The sequence below is a fragment of the Lissotriton helveticus genome, chromosome 3_2, assembly GCF_964261635.1.
Source record: "Lissotriton helveticus chromosome 3_2, aLisHel1.1, whole genome shotgun sequence".
In the NCBI taxonomy this organism is placed as follows: Eukaryota; Metazoa; Chordata; class Amphibia; order Caudata; family Salamandridae; genus Lissotriton; species Lissotriton helveticus.
The window spans coordinates 211,995,961-212,019,868 of record NC_136062.1 but is presented as its reverse complement, the minus strand read 5'-3'; the positions used below and the strand labels follow the sequence as shown (position 1 = coordinate 212,019,868).

General features: G+C 46.7%; 1 protein-coding gene across 1 annotated transcript in view; it reads left to right on the top strand.

The window, feature by feature from the left end:
* STRA6 (signaling receptor and transporter of retinol STRA6) overlaps positions 1-23,908 on the top strand; it is a 391,584-nt gene that overhangs the window by 147,878 nt on the left and 219,798 nt on the right. The window contains exons 3-6 of the mRNA XM_078685067.1: positions 15,617-15,864; positions 17,789-17,855; positions 21,479-21,564; positions 22,835-22,974. Of these exons, the coding sequence (XP_078541193.1) occupies positions 15,758-15,864; positions 17,789-17,855; positions 21,479-21,564; positions 22,835-22,974 (400 nt within the window). The 5' untranslated portion in view covers positions 15,617-15,757. The remainder of the gene's footprint in view (positions 1-15,616; positions 15,865-17,788; positions 17,856-21,478; positions 21,565-22,834; positions 22,975-23,908) is intronic.

Here is a 23,908-nt window from a genome sequence, read left to right as displayed (position 1 = left end):
TCTGGGGAGGATGCGGCGTTAGAAGAGCTGGTGGCCGTTCCTGTGGGGGATCAAACGGTGGTGGCGGAAACAGGTAAGCTATATATTCCTTACTTATTGAGATTGAAGACTGCATAGTGTGCTTTCTGCACGGGTGTATTACAATTACAAATCAACCAGGTAGTAGCCTCCTCGAAATGTACTTCGACTTAGCTGTGAAGTTTTTGGTGAGAAGAATCCCAATAAGTTCTTAGACGAACGTGATGGATGGGATGAACGAAAAGCGAAAGAAGGGTGTAAGTAAGTGGGACGCGAACTTGTATGATGGCTGGCAAAGAAGAACGATATGTGTTTGCTTGGACCCAGAGGTGGCTGGGAAGGAAAGAATATGGTATGGTGCATGGCTGGGTCAATGATGAAGCAAGGATGGGTGGAAGGACAGCAGCCTGGGTGGGTGAAACAGAAACTGTATGTGTGCGTATACTTTGAATGAATGGATGCCTGGAGCATGGTATTCTCTGACTCTTACATAGCAAATGTGTATCTAGAGAGAGTAGATGGTCGCCAGGTGAAGTAAGTGTTACCTTGAAGAGCATGTACCACCGCACCCGCACGTCCGTCCCAGTGCAGGGAAGGCAAGGAAAAGAAATTGTAAATGTGTCCAATACTACCATGAATAGTAGCAGTACTTTGTATTGCGTTTGCATTCACAGCATATATCTGGTTATTACGGTGGACACTCCGTACCTCTCTTAATAACTTTAGTTTACTCGTAGTACGTCATTCATGTGTGGGTGTATCACTGTGTTCACTCAATATTAAGCAAAGCACCTAAAGTCATCTCATCTGTCATTAAATACGTCCCATGTGAAGTGATAGATAATCAAATTAGTTAGCTTCTTCAGTTTCCTTTTCTAGTACTCATTTGCACTGTAGGGTGAAAGGTAAATTAATTAAGCAGTAGCCCTTGTAACAGAGTATTCTCAGTGCCACCCGTAATAGAAAAGTAATAGCTTCACCACCTGCATGTACTGGACCGGTACAGTAACGCAAGTCTGTCTCCATCATCATGGTGTGCAACTTTTTTTCTCGGGTGCAACTTCACTGTGCTGTGTCCATGTCATTCTGCCGGCTTGCATAAGATAACGTACCCATTTCCCTAAACAAGAGAGAAGAAGAAGAATAAGACTGGTGTACTGTCATAGTCGACTGTAATGGAAGTCCATAGTGGTCGTAGAATTAGTTCATTAAACTACCACTACTGTTAGAGCAAGGATGCAGAAGTGGGAGGTTACATAGATACTGTCCTCAATAGTTATGTACTGTGCTTTCAATTTGCTACTTGTACTCTGTGACCCAACTTTCGGCTCAATCACTTTGTGTTATTAATAAGGAGCATTGGTTACAGACTATGTCTTTCTTTCTTCATATAGTTGCTCCTTCCAAATCAACAACAAGGAGGGAGCAGGCTAGATTGGCCCGGCAACGGAGGCTGGAGGCCACAGTCGCCGAGTATCGGCGGCTGGTGGCCCTGGAGGAGGAGGAGGACACGCAGTCGAGCGGGGCAACATCTTCGACTGTGACCACTGCATCCTCCTCCGTGACTAAACCAGCGGGACCGAGCCGGGCTAAGAAAGCCGACCGCCACCGCCAAGCACCCGAAATACCAGCTGCCCCCCACAGGAGCTGCAAGGAACGCCAACGCCGCCTACGAGTCCGCATGTCCAACCTGGAGCAGGAGGTCCTGAGGTATAAGACCTTGGTTAAGGGCCTACGCTCCGAGCTTGCCACCCTCCGCAAGGAGTATGATGCCCATGCCGCATCATGCACCAGCACCAGCACCCTCCAGTAGTGGAGTGTCCCTTGCCCTTTTTTTATAGACTTTTGGGGGGTGGGATTTGGGAGTTGGGATCGTTTTGGGACGTTTCAGAGACAATCGTTGGGGTTAGGGTGGGTGAGGGAGATTATTTTGTTAGGGATAAATAAATATATTTTTCAACTTTATCTGACCATACCTGTTTTTTACTGCTTTTCAGTCTGGTGGGTGGGGGGCGGGGGTGTAACAGTAACTTTGTTTTCCTGAACAGTCGTAGGACTTTAGTAGTACAACCGTCAATCTCTTGTCTACTCCGAAATAATACTCCATTATACTACCTCCCACCAAACGCTTATCTTACCTGTAATTTGTGTTAGAAATTAGGGCTAGGCCCAGGGCTGGCTCCAGGTGAAATGGGGATTAACGTTGTCAATCCTGGGCGGGTGACATTTCCTCATTGCGGTGGTACTAGTGGTGTGACACAGTGGCAGTTGCATGCCTATGGAAAAAAAGAAAACGAAACCTTGTTTGTACTCCTTACTGTAGCATTACAACGGTTACGGTACGATCGAGAAAATAGCAGGTGACAGTACACTAGAACAGTGCCATAATGTAGCCTAACAAATGGTAAAGTATTGCAAGTATAACTAGTACTTGCGTTGAATTTATTTGACATTGGCTACTACTACTAGAAGATATAGTACTGAAGCTGAGTAAGTCTAGAAGATATCCTCGTATTCCTTCACCAGCCTGTTGCTGCTATCACCTTATCCTCCCCAGCAAGTGTGTGGAATTATTGATGTCATTTTAGTCAGACATCAAGCAAAACAACACAGCCCGGGGGAAGAGGGTTAGGGTTTGTAAAATGGATGGGAATGGGGGTTTCTTTTTGGGTAGGTTTTGTTGAGAGAAGAAAAAAAAAGCAGAGCATGGACAAACAATAATTGAAGATACAGAGTTTACAGACAATCTTTGGTTACAAAGTAAAGGTAAGCACATGCAGTCACACTCATAGAATAAAAGACAACAATGGATACTGTATCTGTATTGCGTATGTTGTTGGAGTTGTCCTGTTGAAATTGGTAAGTAAGTTGCATGCAGCAAACAATTCCTCTTATTGGCGGCACTCCTCCATTCCAGCTGACGCTTCGTCCATCAATGTGGTGGTGACCACTGACAGAAGAGACACCCTGTCCACTGCCTGCCTGGCGGATGTTGACTGAAACCCGGCCTGTAATTATTGAACGGAAAACAGGAAGTGCTATTACAATACCACTGATAAATAAATAAAAGGTATGTACGCTGTGTGGTTCAAAAAGTGACACTTTGATTTCCCTAATAGACAGTACAATATTTTTGAAATTGCGTGCTCTGTCTGAGTCACCTTTTTAAGGATCAATAAGTATGGCCAAAATATTATAGCGGATCTTTCCCCTCAAGGTGGGTGTACTACTGTGTTTTAGAACAAAATTTGACCTTCCCAGCAATGCTCCCACCAAGACCCTTACTAAAGCCAGTCGCAAAAATGTAGAAGAACCCAATCATATCTCCAAAAACGATGCCTAGCAGAAAAATGGTTACAAAACGTACTTTGAAAGTAACAGTAGACCCAAATACAGACCGTGGATTGTATTCAAACCACTTGCCTGCAAGCAAAAGTATCCATAGCCAGCATCGCTCCAACAGTGCTCTACAACAACAGAACCGCGTTGCAATAGAACCCCCCTAAACACATGCAATCCTGCTGCTAGGGCTAACCCTAACGAACCCTAACTTACAAAAAGTGCAAAAACTGGTGTTTCCTTATGGATTTTGTCCAACAAACTTCTAGCCGGTATTAGACCTTCCCAGGAATGCCCCAGGCAAGACCCGCCAACCCACCCGCAAAAAAACACGCGACACAACACCACCAAACAGCGAAAAAGCTAAATCTCATACTTACAATGTCTCTCGGCCTTCGGTCCAAACGCGGCGCTGTGCAGCTAGGTCGTCATCATCATCAATCATCATAACTCCTGTTTTCCACCACGGATTTCCTGAAAAGCAAATGCAATCAAGATTAGACTGTCGCAGCAGTGCTTCGACAGAGACCCCGGCCGCAACCCACCCACGAACAGCAGGAAGCCCCCCAAAACGCTACATTGAGCAAGATGTCTGAAGAAATGGCAAAAAAAAGGCTTTTCCTTAAGGATTTTGTCCAAAACACTTCTATCCGGCATTAGACCTTCCCAGGAATGCCCCAGCCAAGACCCGCCAACCCACCCGCAAAAAAACACGCGACAACACCCCCAAACAGCGAAAAAGCTAAATCTCATACTTACAATATCTCTCGGCCTTCGGTCCAAAGTAACGCGCTGTGCAGCTAGGTCATCATCAATCATCATAACTCCTGTTTTCCACCACGGATTTCCTGAAAAGCAAATGCAATCAAGATTAGACTGTCGCAGCAGTGCTTCGACAGAGACCCCGGCCGCAACCCACCCACGAACAGCAGGAAGCCCCCCAAAACGCTACATTGAGCAAGATGTCTGAAGAAATGGCAAAAAAAAGGCTGTTCCTTATGGATTTTGTCCAAAACACTTGTATCCGGTATTAGACCTTCCCAGGAATGCCCCAGGCAAGACCCGCCGGCGCCAACCCACCCGCAAAAAAACACCCGACAACACCCCCAAACAGCGAAAAAGCTAAATCTCATACTTACAATATCTCTCGGCCTTCGTTCCAAATGCCGCGCTGTTCAGCTAGGTCATCATCATCAATCATCATAACTCCTGTTTTCCACCACGGATTTCCTGAAAAGCAAATGCAATCAAGATTAGACTGTCGCAGCAGTGCTTCGACAGACACCAAAAATTACACACAAACCCCCGGAACCCCGCCAAAGAGCACCTCAAAGGCAAGCAAGTCAGCAAAAACGGCAAGAAATTTCCACCTCATATTTGGTCCAAAACACTTTTGTCCATTATTAGAGCTTCACAGCAATGGGCCCAAAACCATCAACTCACCCGCAAAGAAGTACAACACCCCCACAAGTGCTGAGTCTTTCTTCATTGTGCGTAATCCAGCACTCTGCTTGGAGGGAAATCGCAGTCTGGAGGAGGAGGATAGAGGAGCATGTTCTTCAGAACTTGTGAACCTGAGGAATGTAGACTGCGGCACCTTCAAATCAATAAGCAAACAAGTGAAGACAGTTCTGATGATGGTCTTGTTTTTGGGATTAGGTGATTAAAGTTTGAATTAAATTAACTGTGCAAAACAAAGAAAGAGAGACACAAAGCACACAGGAATAAAAGTGAATAAGGACGAAAAAGAAAGTTCTTGATTGATTGTCTCATTTTCAGGGCTCGGTGTCAGGGAATAAGAACAAGATTTCGTCATCATACTCTGCGAATTCAGGCTGGATGAGGTCAGTGGCACCGAACAGAGAAAAAAATCCCCTCATCTACGTTGCTGTCCTCATCGTCTTCATGTGGCGTGCTTTCTCGCACTTTGTAATCTGGTGGTATGAGGTGCTGATTCATCTTGATCATTGTCAGCCGCTCCACATTTTTGGGCGATAGGCGGCTCCGTTTGGCAGTTACAATGCCACCAGCAGCACTGAAAACACGTTCAGAAGACACACTTGCGAGTGGGCAAGACAAATAGTTTATAGCCAGGTTGTAGAGCTGTGGCCACAATTGTTTTTTGCCATGCCAATACTGCAATGGCTCCTCATTAAGAAAGACCACTGTTGAGTCATTCAGATAGTCCTGCACCATCGACTCAAGGTCATCAACTGTTCCTCCACTTTGCTTACTTTTTGCTGTGCCTGTGACATTTTTTCGAGAACCATACCCCATCAAACTTAGCCAATCCTCCTCCCCAGCCACTGTTAGTGTTGTCATTGTGTGTGGTGCAGATGATCCAGTTGCCGGTGTCTTTAACGGCTGAGAGGTCACTTGTGCCCCAGCCACAGGTGCAGAAGTGGATTCTTGTGACTGCGGATGGCCTGCTGATGCTGATGCTGATGTACTGGCTTCTCCTTCAATAACCTGCCGTTCTTTTTCAAACCTCTTGGCTGACCAGGCTAACCAATGTTTGTACTTTTGAACATCTGCATCAGCGAAAGGAAAGAATGCGTTGTCTGCCAGCGCCTTTTTGTAGCGTGGATCCAGAATAGTAGCACAAATGTAATGCTGATCTGAGTTGATGTTTTTAAGACGTTCATCACCACGTAGGCGATGTAATAATTTCTCAGACAAAATGAAATGTTTTTTTTTTTTTTCATCTTTTTCAAACTCAGAAGAAACCGCCATCAGTTGGTGCTCCAGTATGCACAACAATGGGATAGCTTTTCCCAAATTACAGTCCTCCTGGCTGACTGCACGCGTGAAGAACTCAAAAGGACGAAGCATGTCTGTCAGGCTTTTAACTATGGCCCATTGCGCCTTACTCATCCGCAGGTCCTCCTTCTGAGATGTAGCCTCTGTCAAGAAATAGTGATCGAGTACCGTATACTGCTCATGCAGACGCTCAAGCATGTAGAAGGTTGAGTTCCAACGTGTTGCCACCTCCTGGATGAGTGCTTTCACTGGCATTCCACGTTGAAGTAGCAGTCTCCGCAGATGCTTCCGGGCCTTAAAAGAATGGCTGAAATGGTTGCACATTTTGCGGCAGGTGGCCATTACCTCGAACGCTGGACTCTCTTTATCACTCAAGAATTTTTGAACTACCAGGTTGATACAGTGCGCCAAACACGGCACTCTAACATGGTGACCCTGTAACATGGCCTTAACTACATTGGCGCCATTATCCGTGGAAACATAACCAATCTTGCGTTTTAGGGGGGATAGCATTGACAACACCTTTTTGTCAAACTCTTCCAAAAGGTTTTCTGCTGTGTGACTTTTCTCCAAGGCAAACATGGCTAGTGTTGCATGTTTCCGAGCAGCTTTGAAAACTTGGTCCAGGTCAACACCTGCGTTTAGCTTTGCTATAACACCTGAAAAAGAGACCCAGTGTGCAGTGATGCACATGTAATCATCGCCTGGGCCACTGGTCCACATGTCTGTTGTCAGATGTATTGTGTGAACAGCACTCTTCTGCAAAGCTGCCCCAATCGCCTGCAGCACATCTTCATGTAGTGCTGGAACCGCAACTCTGGCAAAATAGAACCGGCTCGGAACCTTCCATTTAGGGCAGAGCGTTGCAACTAATTCAAGAAAACCTACCGCTTCTACAAAAGAAAAAGGTAGAAGGTCCACAGCTAGCATTTTAGCCAGCTTAGTGTTATACAGACGCGTCAGTGGGTGGTTGCGTTCATATGGCACCTCTGAAGTAAGCATTGTTCTAATGTTGCCCTGGACCAAGCATTTACGGGCTGATAATGACTTCGTTGACCCAATTTTGCTCGCTGGTGAACTTTTGTGCGTTGGTGTCTCACTCGCTCCAACACTCTTAGTGTGCCTCACATTGGGTGTGCTGCTGAGAGGGGTACTGGGTGTAAGGGAAGTGTTTGACACGTCTTCTTCCTGCTCGTCAACATCAGATGAAACATCAACGTTTCCTTGATTTTGGCCTTTCTTGATCGCAGCTAGGTGCGCAAACCATTGGACAGCGTGCTTTCTGTCAAGATGACCACTCTGGCCGCCGGTACCATAGTTGCTACCTGGCTTACCACGACTAACTGCAAGCTTACAAAGGGTACAAATGGCAAACCTTGGATTTTTGGGACAAACAGTAAAGAAGTCCCAAACTGGGGACTTGAAGTGTCTGTGGGACCTGGAGGAGGCGGCGATACTGGTGGTGGTGGTGGTCATGAAGCTAATGCCAGATGAAGTGGAGGATCTGGATTGGCCAACTTTTGTACGTTTTCCACTTTCACCGCCACTAATTAAGGTCGAGGTTGACGCAGGTCTCTTCTTGCCAGAAAGAAATATGGAAGCGGGACGAGTTGGTGTACTACTTAACTCCAATGATTGTGGTGTTTCCACTGCCTCCTCATCGACAACATCATCATCATCACGCGCAGCAGCTCTTCGGGCTAGGGTCAAAATGTCTGTTTGCTGCATGCCCGCTGGGGCTGCAGTGACCTTTATGATGACTGGGTCGTCGTTGGCAGAGTCTTCATCAGCAGCAGTATCCGCCACTTCTTGTTGAGCCTCATCACACTCCATAAGTCTGAGACTTTGGACGAGCTTCCTTTTACGCTTAAGTACCTTTGTTGGATCATGGTGTGCCTCACTCTCAGACGGCTGTGGTGCTGGTTCCCAAGTTTGATCCGTATCATCAGAAGGAGGTGTGCTTGAAGAGGATGTAGACACCACCCTTGATCTCTTCCTTGCTAGGGTTGTGGAAGACAATGAAGGATCATCAGGAGGAGTGGCTTCCTCAAATGATACCTCGCCTTGATTGTCGATTTCCTGATGTGCCCCTACTTCGGGAGGAACAACTATTGTGGGCACTTGTTGTGACCCTCCATGCACCTCTGCATGCGCATCTCCTTGCGCTGCCTCTCCTTCCACATGTACTTGGGCTTGTACTTGCACATGTGATTGTTGTTGCCGCTGTGGTTGTTCAACACTCGTCAGATGAGCTACAACAACCTGTGTTGATTGAGGGACATTGCTGCTGCTTTCTTGCGATGAGCCAACATCACTGGTCGATGGTGATTGAAGAAGTATACTGGCTGCCTCTGCAGCACTCAAGGGCTTGGACTTAAGTTGGCGTGGTGGTGGTGGTGGCACTGAGCCCAATGGAGCGGGGGTGCTGCTGCCAGCTTGGTCCCCAGCAGATCCCGCTGCAGCTGCTGCAGGCATACTTTTTTTTTTACTCACAAAAAAAGGGGCGGGCGGCACACCAGTGTCCTTGGTAACTTGCTTCTTCTGCTCCTTACTGGCACCTTTCTTGCTAGAGGAGCTACGGGTTACTTTTTTTGGGGCCATCTTCTTCAGAGCAGGTCAGCAGGCAGCAGTTGCACGAGTTGCAGAGGGTTCTGTGTCCAGACGTGACGTCGCGTGACGTTATGCTGCACACACCGCTGCAGGACTTCTTCCTGGCACTGGTGGTTCTATTGAGTCTTCTTGTGCACCTAAAAGCAATGGAAGACAGAGGAACATCAGTTCAGTTATACACCCCAAAAAATCGACAAAACACAGAAAAATGAGCACAATCCCATGCCATCCATGATGTTTACATTGAAGACACCCCACAGAAAGACTAGGGACATGCAAGTATGCAACACTCACTACCCCTGGGCATAAGGGATGAAAAGTAGGCAAAATAAGTGCAGGCCTCAGACACTGCCTCTCCTCAAAATGGCCCCCTTACACCCCAAGCACATGTTGCCTGTACCAGCCAGCACTCAAGATGGCCACCACCACCACCCACATGGCCAGTCCACATCAACAGTACACCCCCAAAAAACAGAAAAACTGCCAGAAATCACCACAATCCAATGCCATCCATGATGTTTACATCAAAGAGAGTGAGACAACACCACAGGCACACTCAGTCCATGCACCACCACCACCCCTGGGCAAGCAAAAGGCCACACCAGCAGCCCCCCAAAAACGACAAAAAACAATAAAATCTGCACAATCCCAGCCCATCCATGGCCTCAATGGTGTTTAAATTCAAGAAGACACCCCACAGAAAGACTAGGCCCATGCAACACTCACCACCCCTGGGCAAAGGGCCACACCAGCAGGCCCAAAAAAACGACAAAAAACAATAAAATCTGCACAATCCCAGCCCATCCATGGCCTCAATGGTGTTTAAATTCAAGAAGACACCCCACAGAAAGACTAGGCCCATGCAACACTCACCACCCCTGGGCAAAGGGCCACACCAGCAGGCCCAAAAAAACGACAAAAAACAATAAAATCTGCACAATCCCAGTCCATCCATGGCCTCAATGGTGTTTAAATTCAAGAAGACACCCCTCAGAAACACTAGGCCCATGCAACACTCACTACCCCTGGGCATAAGGGATGAAAAGTAGGCAAAATAAGTGCAGGCCTCAGACACTGCCTCTCCTCAAAATGGCCCCCTTACACCCCAAGCACATGTTGCCTGTACCAGCCAGCACTCAAGATGGCCACCACCACCACCCACATGGCCAGTCCACATCAACAGTACACCCCCAAAAAACAGAAAAACTGCCAGAAATCACCACAATCCAATGCCATCCATGATGTTTACATCAAAGAGAGTGAGACAACACCACAGGCACACTCAGTCCATGCACCACCACCACCCCTGGGCAAGCAAAAGGCCACACCAGCAGCCCCCCAAAAACGACAAAAAACAATAAAATAAGCACAATCCCAGCCCATCCATGGCCTCAATTATGTTTAAATTCAAGAAGACACCCCACAGAAAGACTAGGCCCATGCAACACTCACCACCCCTGGGCAAAGGGCCACACCAGCAGGCCCAAAAAAACGACAAAAAACAATAAAATCTGCACAATCCCAGCCCATCCATGGCCTCAATGGTGTTTAAATTCAACAAAACAGTTGTATCATGCACCCATAACCAACCCTGGTCCTACTGGATACTGTGGCTACCCACAATATAATTTATTTAATTTTCTGAAAAAGTTCCAAAATTGTACTTGCAGCAACTGTAATGCCCCAAACAAACTTACTTGTGAAAGTTGATTTCTAATCCAAAAGTGATCCAAAGACAGTCAAAAAGGCCTCAAATCCAAATATCCAGCAGCACCCACAAAAAGTAATCCTTCCAGCTCCAGATCCAAATGAAAGTGACCAGGAGATGGACAAAGCACTGGGAGGAGCCTGCTGGACAGGAACAGGAAGTTGGAGACTGTGGGGCACTTCCTTCCTTCCCCCCCCCCCCCAAAATGGACTCCTTGCAAAAAAAAAGGCCATGCAAATGTCAACCTGAGGAGTGATTCTGATAAAAATCATAATTTTCTGAAGGTTTATCCTGTTTGCTGGTGATTTTCTTGTGCGAAATTGCAAAATCTCTATTTCGCAAGTGCGAGATTGTTCCTTTCCGCCGCAACTACGTGTTCGCAATTGCGAACTCTCGCGAGGTGTGCTGTGCAAGGTGGCAAGCCGCGAGTACGTATTCGCGGGCGACAAACTCCCGCGGGAACACGCAGCAAGATCTAAAATGGCGCGTCACTCGCAAAGAAAAACAACTCGGCAAACGCTAAAATGACGGAAAGTGAACGCCGTGCACCACGCCGCGCGCCGCAACCAAGCAAAAAATCCGCCGCGAGCGGATTCACGGATTTTCGACAAATTCGCGAGCGATTGCGGATTTGCCGAAAATCCGAAAAATCCGCGAGCGGAGCGGATTTTACGCCCATGCTTATACTATACTCCACCCCACCCTTATCTACCCCAAATCCAACCCACTCTACTCCAGTCTACCCCACTCAACTCTACCCCACTCCACTGTACTCCACTCCATTCCAATCTATCCCAGTCCAATTTACCCTGCTCCATTCCAATTTACCCTACTCCACTCCAAACTCCACTGCAATCTACCCAATTCCTCTCCACTCTGACATACCCCACTCCACTACATTCTACACCACTTCTATCTACCACACTCCTCTCAAATCTAACCCACTCCACCCCATTCCAGCCTACCCCATACCACCCCTCTCTGCCCTACCCCTATCTACCCATCTCCAAAATATCTTTATCTTCTCCACTCCACTCCAATCTACCCCAGTCTACCCCATTCCAACCAACTCCACCCACCCCACTAAAATATACCCCACCCCACTGTAATCAACCCCACCCCACTCTACCCCACTCTAACCTAACCCACTCCACTCTGGTCTACCCTACTCCACTCCAATTTACCCTGCTCCAAATTTCCCCAATCCAATCATCCCTCTTCAACATCCCAACTCCCATTTCACCCACTCCAGTCTACTCCATTCCATTCCAATGTACCCTACTCTAACCCACCCAATATATCCCACTCGGCCCAACATAATCAACTCCAGTCCACTCTTTCCCGATTTTTCTCACTCCACTCTTGACTCTCCTCTAATGTATGTAACTCCACTCCACTCCAATCTACCCCACTCCACTCTATCGAAAACTACCACACCCCAATCCACTCTACCAAATCTGCCCCACTCCCCTTCACTCTACCACATGCCACCCAAATCGATCCTCACTCCAGTCCAATCTAACCCATTCCACCCAAATCCACCAACTCCAATCTACCAATTCCTACTCCTCCCCAAACTAACCTACTCCAGTCTACTCCATCCAAAGTTCCCAACGCCAATCTACCCTACTCCACTCTACCCTAATCTACCCACTCCACTCCAATCTTTTCCTCTCCACTACGATATACACCACCACACTCCAATAAACCCAATCCACTCCACTTCAATCTACCCCAATCCACTGGACTCCACTCCACTCTCCCAATCTACCCCACTCGACTGTCGACTCCACCCCAACATATCCCACTCCACTCTACCCCAATTTAATATACCCCACTCTACTTCACTCTATTCTAGACCTATTCAATTTACCCACTTCCCCACTCCAATCTACCCCAAGCTACTCCACTCCAGTATACTTCACTTCACTCTAATTTACCCTACTCTACCTCAATCTACCCACTACAATCTACTCTACCCATCCCATTCCACACCATTCCAATCTACCCCGCTCCCTTAATGTACCCCGCTCTACTCCAATCAACCCCACCCCAAACTACCACAATCTACCACCACTCCATTCCATTTTACCCTACTATAATCCAATCAATCTACCCAACTTCACTCTACCCGACTCCACTCTATCCGACCCCACTCCAGTCTTCGCCAATCCACTCTTCCCCAATATATTCCACTCCACTCTACCCCGATCTATCCTACTCCTATCTACTCCACTCTAATCTACCCCAATTTATTCCACACCAATCTATCCCACTCCAATCTATCCCAATTCAATCTACTCAACTTCAGTCTATCACAACAATATACCCAACTTGCCCACTCCAATCTACCCCACTCTCTCCACACCATGTACTTTTAGCCATGCTGAACAACATCCACACTGGTGTGCATAATGTCTAAAACACATTGCCATAGCCAATAAATAGCTCTCACCTAGGCGCGACCTACTGAGTTTGCCAGTGCTTGCTTAATCAAATTTACCTACAGAGGTTTGCCAATACACCTCTTTTGTGTCCTCCACCATCCCCTTCAATATCATCTCTGAAGACTGCAGAGAGGGCCAGAAACTACTTCATTAAACATCAAGGAAGGGACTGGTCCTTGCATCTGACTACGGCCAGGCATGCACGGATAGTACTGGACTTCTCAGCTACGTTTGACGCCATTAGCCAAACCTTTCTTGTCAATAGGTTTTCTAATCATCCAAAACAGGTTCCTCCACCTCCAAAGCCACCACCACCAATGATGGTGCCTCTGAAGCATCAGCTCTCCTGCCAATCCTCTTTACTGCCCACGTGACTCTGAAGACTTGGGTGCCCTGGCCAGGACAGGTCATCATTGTGCACACTGTATGTAGTCCATGAGCTTCTAGCCATGAGCCTCTAGCTACCCTGCACTAGTTTGCTTAGCAAAGATCTTCTAGCTCTTCCAGTTCACTTGCCACCTTCTCCCAATCCCTTGCTCTGCCACCAAGATGCCAGTCACCAATGACCTCAAGACCTCCCCCTGGTGCTCGGTATTAATGCCACTGAGCCTCTGATTCTCCGGATCCTACATTGGGCACCCTGGCACCTTTTATCTTCTATGACTCTTGAACACATTAATCTGGTTGGACCCAGGTGGGGCGCTTCTACCTGCGAGGACCTAATGGATGCATCCCATTCATGACCTACTACCTCTTCCCTTGCTGCACTTCTAGTGCTTGACACTCAAAGGTACACTGATGTGTAGTGCTTACTTTATAAACCATAATTATTATTAGAAAGTGCTAAATAATAAAAATAAGTTTTCTCAGTATGCAGCAGTGGGTGATGCTCAATGAAGTGATGGCTGAATGTCACGGCTGCCTAGTCTTGATTTCACCTCCTGCCTCTTTCTTTCATCACCCTACGCTTCCCGTTCCTGCTTTCTCCTGTTGTCCCCGTTTTTCTATCTTTCTCTCCTACTTCTTTTGCCATTTTCTTTTCTCTCTCTCGCTCTACATCAAAGTCGGATGATGAAAATGACGTACTGCCCCCCTCCCCAATCTCAAATTAAACACTGCTGATGCGCCCGAACCCTGACACACCGCCCAGACTGCTGTTCTATTACCGAGGTACAACCTAAGGTGTGCCACAGTGTTGGCCTGCTGCCTCTGACTGCAATAATGCCAGTAGTGGGGAGTCCGCACAAGCCTGCAGATGTGCCCCAATGTTGACCTTCTTCAGTTCCAGTCCTGCTCGAATGATGCACCTCATCCTTGAGTGGCCACTTGCCACTGAACACCCAGGACTGGGCATTCACTGAGGTGCATCCATGCGCCTCAGTCCTGACCTATAGCATCCCCAGCCCTTCTAGCTCTGACTGTATTCTTTGTTCTGTCCATGCTCCTCCACCGCCTGTAGTTTCCAGAGCTTCCCCTGTGCTGCACCCCATGCACACGCCCAGCTCTATCATTCGGCTCCTGAGCACCCATTCCGACCCTGCACAGAGGGGACCCCTTGCTGGGTCATGCCGTCAATTCATTTATTCCTTTACAAGAGGGGAGTCACGTACAGCCCCGCTAATGTACCCCTTCTTATGTTTATGTTTAAGATTTGTAGAGCGCATAGCTACCCGAGGGCTTCCCTGTGCCAGTGAGTGCTCGGCTCGGAGACTATGCTTGGTACACAGGTTACTGGGGGATCAACCAGGTCTTGAGTTTCTTACTGAATAACATAACATAACAGGTGTATTTGTAAAGCGCACGTTCACCACTACGGGTATCTTGGTGCTGAAATAACAGATGTATATTGTTACCCAACTCAATCGTACTCATTTTATCGACCACATATGGATGAAAGGCTGAATGCACCCCCACACACCGCCACCTGCCATTAAACACTAATCACACCAATCAACACATTGCAGCGCTCTGCCATAGGTCACATTGCTGTGCTGTACAACTCATCAAAGTAAATTAATAAACCAATAGAGTAAACCCTAGATCTGCCTTTCCAGCGCGCCTCAGTGTTATGCGTGCAGCACCTCTTGGCTCTTGCACACAATACAATGCTGAACCTCTCTCGCACAAGGCTCTCCCAAAGCACGTCACGAATCCATTCCTGCTCCTAAAATACTAAGGCCACGGCACATGGAGCGATGCACCTCGTTCTGAGTTAGATCACTCCCTCTTGTGTTAGCTCCCAGACCCCGCGCACAGCTCCACAGATACACCTCAACCCTCACTTACTACACCCCCTGCCTCAACCCAACTCTGCTGATGTACTTTACACATGAGGCCAGTGCTCTTTACTTCTTTCAGCACTCCTTTCCCCTTTGGGTCTGTCCATGCACCTCTGCCTGGCCTGCAGCTCAGCCTGTTGCTGCAGCCAGTGGACGCCTCACCGCTCAGAGTCACCTCGGCCGACCTCGCTGCCCCTTGCGGGACAGTCTCCCGCCCCTACACGTGAGGGTGTCACAAGCGAAGAGGCACACGGCCTTGCACCCCTGATCTCCGCAGTGTTTGGCGAAATCCCTACTTAAGGCCGAACAAAGGCCGCCCCCGTACCGCCTGACCTAGCTCAGCGTCTCGGGGCGGCAAGGCCCCAATTAAGAAATACCACAGGGCCGGTAATCCTCGGATAAGACTGTCCCTTCCGCCGTGGCACTCTCTTCACTCTCTCTGCTTCTCTCCGCAGGCTGTAGGGACGCCTGTCCCCTGAAGAGAGACCCCGGCAGTCACCACGGCTGGAGGTCTGACGTCGAGAGCAGTCCAGGAGGGCAGCGAGGTGCCATCCCCGGGGGACCCCTTGCCTTCTCGTTGACCAGCAGCGGGCACCATGTCTGTGGACGGATCGGACCCCGGGACCTGGAGCGACGGAGAGGACCAAAACTTGGACGACTGGTACCTGGACGAGCCCCCTGCGCCCACGCAGCCCGCGCACGAGTGAGTCCGACTGGCCTCCCGGGCACCCGTACATGCCCGGTTGTATTTCCACCTCTACCCTCTTCTTTCCTAAGGTGTCGACAGTAGGTGTTTGGTACCGTTGGAAGGAGGTGAGAGGGTGTTTTCTTTGCCCAGTTGCTTGCTATACGGTAGCATGACCCTTGCCTTCTTCCATTTCAGAGCTGGTTCGAGGGTAGCACATGAATCAATGGCTGATAGAGTGACACTGACACAGGCACCCCATTTTCACATTGCCCCAGTAAGCGGCAAAATCTTTCACCGTGCAAGGTCTGGCATGGACCAAAATGCCATTTCCCCGATCGCAAAATAATAATAGACACTCCCTTCCCTCTGCCCTTAGAGCACCATCTTCCATCTGCCCTCTTTACTTTACCTGCTTCCTCCTACTCCTTCACTATTCATCTTTCCCTACTCCTTTATTTCCCTTTTCCATACTATTCCCTTCCTCCTGGCTATTTCCCCTTCACTATTTCTCTTTCGCCAACTCCCTTCTCCCTCCCCCTTTACTCCGCCATTACTCTCCCTTCTTTCCTGTTCCTCTTCATCTGCTTCTTTCCACATTTCCCCTTATTCTTTACCCTTTCTTGTTTCTTTCTCCTTTCCCCTCCCCCTTCCTCTTAATCTTTTCCCTTGAATTCACCCTTTTCACCCAGTCTCTTCCCCTTTCTTCTGCTCCCTGCCCAATCCTTTCCTTGCCTGTAGCTCCACATAGCTTCCATGCAGAAGTATCTGACTGCTCCCTGCTGAAATGAGACCACTACTAAGTGTGAGAGGGAGTCCAGTCTCCAGAGCCATCTTGTGTAGTCTACAAGAGTCTTCTCTGGTCCCGTATTTGGTTCCAAACATAGGTTCACCTTACATTATGAGATTGTATTTAGGCCCAATGCTCATACATCCTAGGATTCTGACTTACCGTCCCACCTAATGATAAAGGGCATCTACTCTGTGGGATTCTTGGCTTGGCTGGGACTCGTGAGAAGGAGGTGTTCTTATAATTCCTGGGTTCCCTCATTCTTCTTGTCTAGTAAACTCTTGACCGCTCGATACATTGGTTACATTTAGAAAGAGTAACATTTCTCATTCCGTATGCCCATTCAGTCATTGGCCTCTCCATACAGCTAGAGCATATTGGAGATGGTAGATGGTTTTCATTTCCCTTGCCCGTGGGTCCCTTCTTGTGTTCCCCATATTCAAACTCCTTATTGACTCACAAACAAGTGCATCTCAAAATCACAAAGCTGGCATCTTGATAATCCAGTCTGTGTTGGAAACTGTTCAAGAAGCCTGGACTGCATCTGATGGGCATACACAGGTGTTTAAATATGACCCTAAAATGGTAGAATGGCAAAGCGTTTATCTCACCCCGTTAATTCAATCCTTAACTTTCGTTACACATATGTACATTTAGGGTTCAATGTTTACGTCTCGTATAAGGTGTAGAATATATGCATAGATTGATTGAAAATACACCTTATTCCATTTTTACCACTTTTGCCATTTGTTGTAAAGTTGTTTATATTTCGTCACGGTCTCTCTCCTGCAGTCTCATATCCTAAAGCATCCCACTAACGTCCACTACTTTCAGCACCTTTTCTTCCCTATGATGCAGGACTCTCTGATGTGGTTCTGGGTCTTAAAGCTCCACCCTTGCAGCCCTGCATTTCTCTCTTCAAGTTATTTCCTTTAGAAAGTCATGTCTTAGGTCTTTCTAAAATAGGTCCTTCTCCACTGTGTCCCCTCTATTTGATTTCTTTGAAGAGTTTCTGATGTCATCCCTTCTACACAGCCTCGAGGGTACAGTGCACTGATTGTAATGCTGCATTTTCTGTTCTGTTGGGTTTTGTGTCACCGTTTTGCATGTATTTCTCTGAATGTCTTCTTGTTGTTTCCTGTGACTCTTCAGAATCATCCTGCCATGCGACCCCACTGTCTCTGATCAGCTGTACCACCTCATCCTGGCTCCCCTCTCGGTAAGCAGCAACCAAGAGAGCATGTCTAGAATCACTGGATGGCTCTGAGCTGTGCTTAATTTGTAAAAATAAAAAACAGTGCCAGGGCCCTAAGTATTTCTCAGGAGTTTGCTGTAGCTGGCACCACCCACCCCTGCTGCCAAATGCTAGTATAAGCAGAAACCATGTGCTAGTGTTATCAGTTTTTAGGAAGTATATTAAATCGTTAAACGGTCCATTGATTTCTACTAAAATAATAGACACACAGTGCCACAATGTGGTGGATAAATACCTGACCGTGTTTAGAAATTAGTTCCGGTGCCGAGCTCCGTCAAACACCAGCACAAACTAATCACTGGCTCTGGGTGAGATTATCAAGAAAATAGTGGATGGGAAATGCAGGTTGCATCTGCTGTTAATTCACACACCCACTCACCTGCTTACTCATGTCCCAGTTCACTCATCCTTGTGATAACCTTCACTTATACATGCTGAGCATCTGCCTACACATGCACTTGCACAGTACCTCACTCCCTCGTGTGGCTCCTCACTCATGTTTGGCCTGCTCATCTCTCCAGTCACTTACTTATTTGATCATTTGAGGTCTCAGTTCTATTTTTTATCTCACTCATCACCATGCACCAGCTTATTCAAAAATTCACTGATATACATGTTCAGTCCAAGACTCTTGTTTTTATACTTCCTGCTTCCGATACGTATTAAGGCAGTCGCTGGTGCACCTGCTCAGGCCTCTACTCACATATACAAGCTCTGCACAATTTTCTCTGCTCACTTCTGTCACTCAGGCTTTTGTAATCTCCATCATACGTAGAACAATTTCCCACTGTCTCAAGGGCCCTTTTACCTAAATTGTTTTTGTTATTGCATTTAAATAGCGATTACTTCTCCTGATGTGGCATCAAAGCACTTTTCGGTGAGTAGCACACTACTGCAAAACCCCACAAGGATTAGTGGTGAATTAGTATAGGGAAATATGAAATTAATTTGAGCGATGGACTTGTGTAAATACCCAGTAAAGCTATACCGGCTCCCTGTTTGGGCTAGTCCTTTTTTCAGTGAATGTTTGCCTAGGGCCGGACTAGAAACCAAAATCAACCCTGACAAAAGTACAAACTAGTTCCACACTGCAGGAGGCAATGACTAGCCTGTCCGTAGGGGACGACTTCATGAGCTGGTTATGGCAGCCCACGTAGCAACAGCTGCAGTGGGGCAATGGCCAGTCTGGCCCTGCATTTACCTCACAGAACTGAAGGCGCTGCTCCCTACTTTTATATGTATTTTAGTAACCCCTGAGTGCTATCACAGTAGCACAAGTGGACAGTTTTGTTTTTGAGGTTCATCCACTCACCAGAGAGACCTTTTCCTTCTAGCTCTGTTACTCTGTTCACTACGGCCCCCAGGGCCGACTGACCCACAGAGTGGATTTTAATTTAGAGCAGAGTCTTCTATGCCTCAGAACTATTTGACAAACTCAGTAATATATTTCAAGGTCATAAAAGCACCAAAAAAAGGCATACACATATCATAAAATAGACACAGCAAAATAGTTAATCAAATATACATATAGACAATATCCGAGAAAACAATGAAAACATGGCCTCTTCACAATTGCAAATGATGGGAATATCTACTAGTCAATCAAGTATAGATGTCTGCAATATGAATTAAAACCTTTAAAAACAAAGTCACCTCACATTTTATCAGCACCAGCAAATGTATGAGTTCCTATGTGTCAAATATATGCTGCAACACTGGCGCAAACTACGAATGATTGTAATTGTCTTAAAAACTTCAGTGGCAATTTACATTGTCTAAAATTCTAGTCCTTTAAACGAGGTTTAATACAAGACCTTCTGGGACCTGTATAAAAGCAACAAACAAAGATAAAGAGTAAATTTCCTCGAGGTTAATGATTGTCACAAAGACACGCATCTAATGTTCTAGGCCAATCATTGCTATGTGGGAAGGTCATCACATAAAATATTATATTTAGTATAAATCAAGTCAGAATATATATTTGCTGAATAGTTGTGATTTCTATCAAATATGGCTGCAATCCAATCCCAGATGATAATTCTGAATACGCAATATAGGATATTTTATTACTAATGGTTACATTTCTTTCAACTTCGAAACATTGAAGACACAGATGTTTAATTTCGTTCCTGCTCACCTGCAACAGGTATTCTGGGTCATCAAAATAATACGATCTCTCAGTTTTATAATATACATTATTGATATTCTTAATTCGCAGTATAACTCTATCCAAGGTAGGAGTGATGTAGTCCTCCATTATTGATATATTCATTTGTGCCTCTGGCTTAGTCCATACCCTATGCCAAAGGAAAATGCACTTTACTCAGGTTTTCTAAATTAGGCAATCTTAATTTGCCATGACATATTTGGCACTCAAACAATTCGAGGGGGGCAGCATTTTCAGACTGGCTTTTTCAGATAGAGTAAACTTTGCCACATTAGCATATCCCCATAGTCCGGCCCCATAAGTAGCCACTGAGATGTACGTGGCACGATGAATCATGCAACAAGGGCTTCATCGCCAACTTGGCTGAAAAGTAGCAGTAGTGGCCTTGGTGTATTGATCATTCCTCATATTAACCTGCTATTTCCAGGTACAAGCCAAATTTAAAATTACCCCCAAGTATGAGAAGCTATGCATATGTTTCAGATCAACACCTTGGATACTTAAGCATCTATTTCTTGGGGCAGATGGCCCACATGTCATTCCAAATGACTTGGCATGGTTGACTATAAGATCCAGCTCTCCCAAGAAGGATGCATAATTATCTAGCGACAGCTGGAAAGCTTTTGGGATGTGGGCCATTAGGACCAATTAGAGGAGCACGTGGATGGGTTGGTGACCAACCTGGGGATGTCCTTGCACCCTTCCACCAACACCCTGATTAAGTTATTGCTTTACATAGTGCAGAGAAAAGGCACAATTTCATTCATTTTCGATAAACAGCATTTGTCCTGAAGTCTGTGGATTAAAAAGTTGACCCTTCAGATGCTCAATAGAGATGCTAAAGAATGTTACATGATTGTGTGTGGCATATGCTATTATGCTAACAGTATTTGTATAGCACACATTTACCACCAGTGTGGGCTTTAGCTCTTGAGGGCTGACACAGATAATAAGATGGCATGTGGGAGGGAGATGTCCGGGTACCTTTATTTTAGAAAGTGAAGCGGTGAATCATGGAGCATAAATGGCTTAATAACTTATGTGGTCAACTGGACAGAAGAGTGGACATGCACCACTGCACCACTGCAACAGAAAGGGGGTGGGATGGCTTGCCTGCCTCTTGTGCATCCTACTCCGCACACTTGCATGCACACACACTCCTTATTCAGCACATCCAAATCTACTCCAACTCACATCACACTTGGAGACGCACCCATGCCTAGCTTACCACACATCACACACCGGCACGCCAAACTCTATGGCACCAGATGGACATAGACAGTAGAGGACAGTGCCTGTCGCAGATGGTTTCCCAGCACAGCAGTGCAAAGGCAGCCTGAGTTCATATTTGCCCCATTCCGCCAGGATCTCCCCAAACTCCCATTGCTTGACATTCTTCTCCTCTTTGTTTCTTCTCCAGCTGGTAGTGCTGCTCGCTCTCTCCCTTCTGGTGAAGCGCCGGAGGCTCTGCAGAGGCAGGTTAAACCGCGTCCCTGGATTACTGAGGTATAGAAAGTCATGTCAAGTCTCTTCCTTCTACTGTTTATTCACCTTCGTATAACTTGGAGTTACTCAGCATCCTCTACAATTGCAGCCCAGAGACTAGGTGGCTGCAGTGGTGTATGGAACGAGGGACCTCAAACTGGTGGGCGTCGACCCCGCGGGGCTAGTAGATGGCTGTGATTAGGTCACCCGGTGTGCCATACGAGGCATCAATAAGTCAACAATGATGAAGAAGTGTATGTTGAAAATGTAAATTAGTTGGGCAGCAACATTGTTAAACCGGTGTTAATAAAAGGAAACGGGTTTGATAAGCCCTGCTTTACAATGACAATAGAAGACTTGCACCTAATTCTTGTTCCACGTCTGGTTACTTGGGCACTCAACGTAGCGCGAGTCCCTACCGTCATCACTGGCTTAACAATAATACCTTGAGGTTGCTATACCACTGTCTGGTGAAACTCCTCCCACCTGCCCTGGCCCCATCTCCTAGCTCCCCACAACTCCCTGTTGTAGTGTGCTGGACTTTCACCAGGAATGAGGAATGCCTACTGATCTCAGACCTGTTCTAACTTACCCAAACCTGATGATACTTGATCTCTATAAGCTCAGGGCACTCTTTACATTACCATGGGATCATAGGCAATGGTTTCTGAGAGAAGGAAAGAGCTTGTCTGGAAATTCTGTGGAACTGGAAATCAGCCAAGCAACCATCAAACTAGGCATGAGCAGATGGTCTTTAAAGGCACACAAGTCTAGAGAAAGCTTAGCAGGAGCTTGAATTGGGAAGTTTAATAACATTGGGAAGATGGAATGTAATTTGTGTTTGAGAAATGCACAACTAAAAGTAGCTCTTCTGGTACCATTCATGTTTGACCCACCTTTGTCTGCCCTTGCTATTGGCTTCTCTTCTTTGTTTCGTTGCTTTTCTCAGCTTTCTTCATTAATTGTTGATGTTGTATGGAGCAAATACATTCAATTAACACCAGTTTCTCTACTCAAATTATTATTTCCTTTACTTAGTCGTAATGAGCTTTATAAAATATTGACATGCCCCGAGTTCAGTTCAGATCACTATGTCCATTCAGAGTGAACTATTTTGTTTTCCTTGTGGCAGATCAAAAAATCAATTTATTAAAGAAAGAGACAGAGTGTGAATGGGGCTTCCAGGGCCAGTGATAGGTGGGAGGACTAGTAAAGACGCCTGATGCAGGTCTGCCTGGACTTGGGATGATCTCATGTCTCCTGACACCTCTCTTTGTGATGTCCCTCCCAGCCCTGTGAACTTCCTGGGCCAGGATGGGCAGAAAGCGGGTGCCGCTGCTGTCTTTGGGGTGCTCTTCTGCTCTGTCTGCAGGCTGGTCCTGGATCCGAACCCGCTGCCTTTCCTGACCGACTCCTCTCCGAAGTATCGAGGTAAGCTCGCCTCTCCTGCTGCCTTCCTCAGGAGTGCAGACATGCAACCTGGCCTACGTCATTTCCTGGGTGTGTCTGTCATACCATTGCATGTTTGCTACATTGTAGTGCTTCTGCAGGGGCTCCACTGCAGCCTGCCTTTTGTTTAAAGTTGGATTTAAGCATGTAGTCACATGTGACCCGAAGCACGGCACAAATCTTGTTCTTGCTTTTTATCATGCTCTTCCTGCTCTTATACCTCTGCTGCTTTCCCTTTCTCCCATTTTCATACTACTTTCCTTGCTCTGCCACTCCATTTTTTCCAGTATGTTGCACTATTCTGCTTTGTCATCCATTTATACACTCCTTCTCCAGCTAATTTCCATTTCTGTCCTCCCTCCACTCCCTCATTATTTGCCCTTTTTCTCACCTCAGTATTTCTCTTCCTTTGTCCTTCTCCCTCATACTTGTCATATTGTAATGTTTTCCTCCCACTCTCTTTCGCTTTTTTGTTTCTCGTTGCTTCTTGCTTTCTAAATGTTTGATGCTTCAATGGAATCCTGTTTGTGTATGGTCAACTAGATTTTTTTGTCAATGAGAGAGAGTGCAGTTCCTAAAGTGAAGATGGAAGGGGAAGGGGAAAAGACAGGTCTTTTTCCATGTTGCCCTCACACACCCCGAGAGGTGTCATGCTTCATCATTGGGCCTTGCTCCTCTTCGGGCCGGCGCTGCAATGCCCGACAGGCTCACCGTAAACGGGGCTCTTTGGTAGAGATCTTTTTAGAAGAAGCCGTAGGGTGCGTGTGGGTAAGGGGACAGTGGAGCTTTGTGTGCGCGTGAAGTGAGATCTAAAATAAGTCGGGGTCAGTCCTATTCTCAAAAAAACTTTAATGACTTGGGTAGATCCTGCTTAAATAAAATGAAATGGACGCCCTATGGGAATGTGATGTTCCCA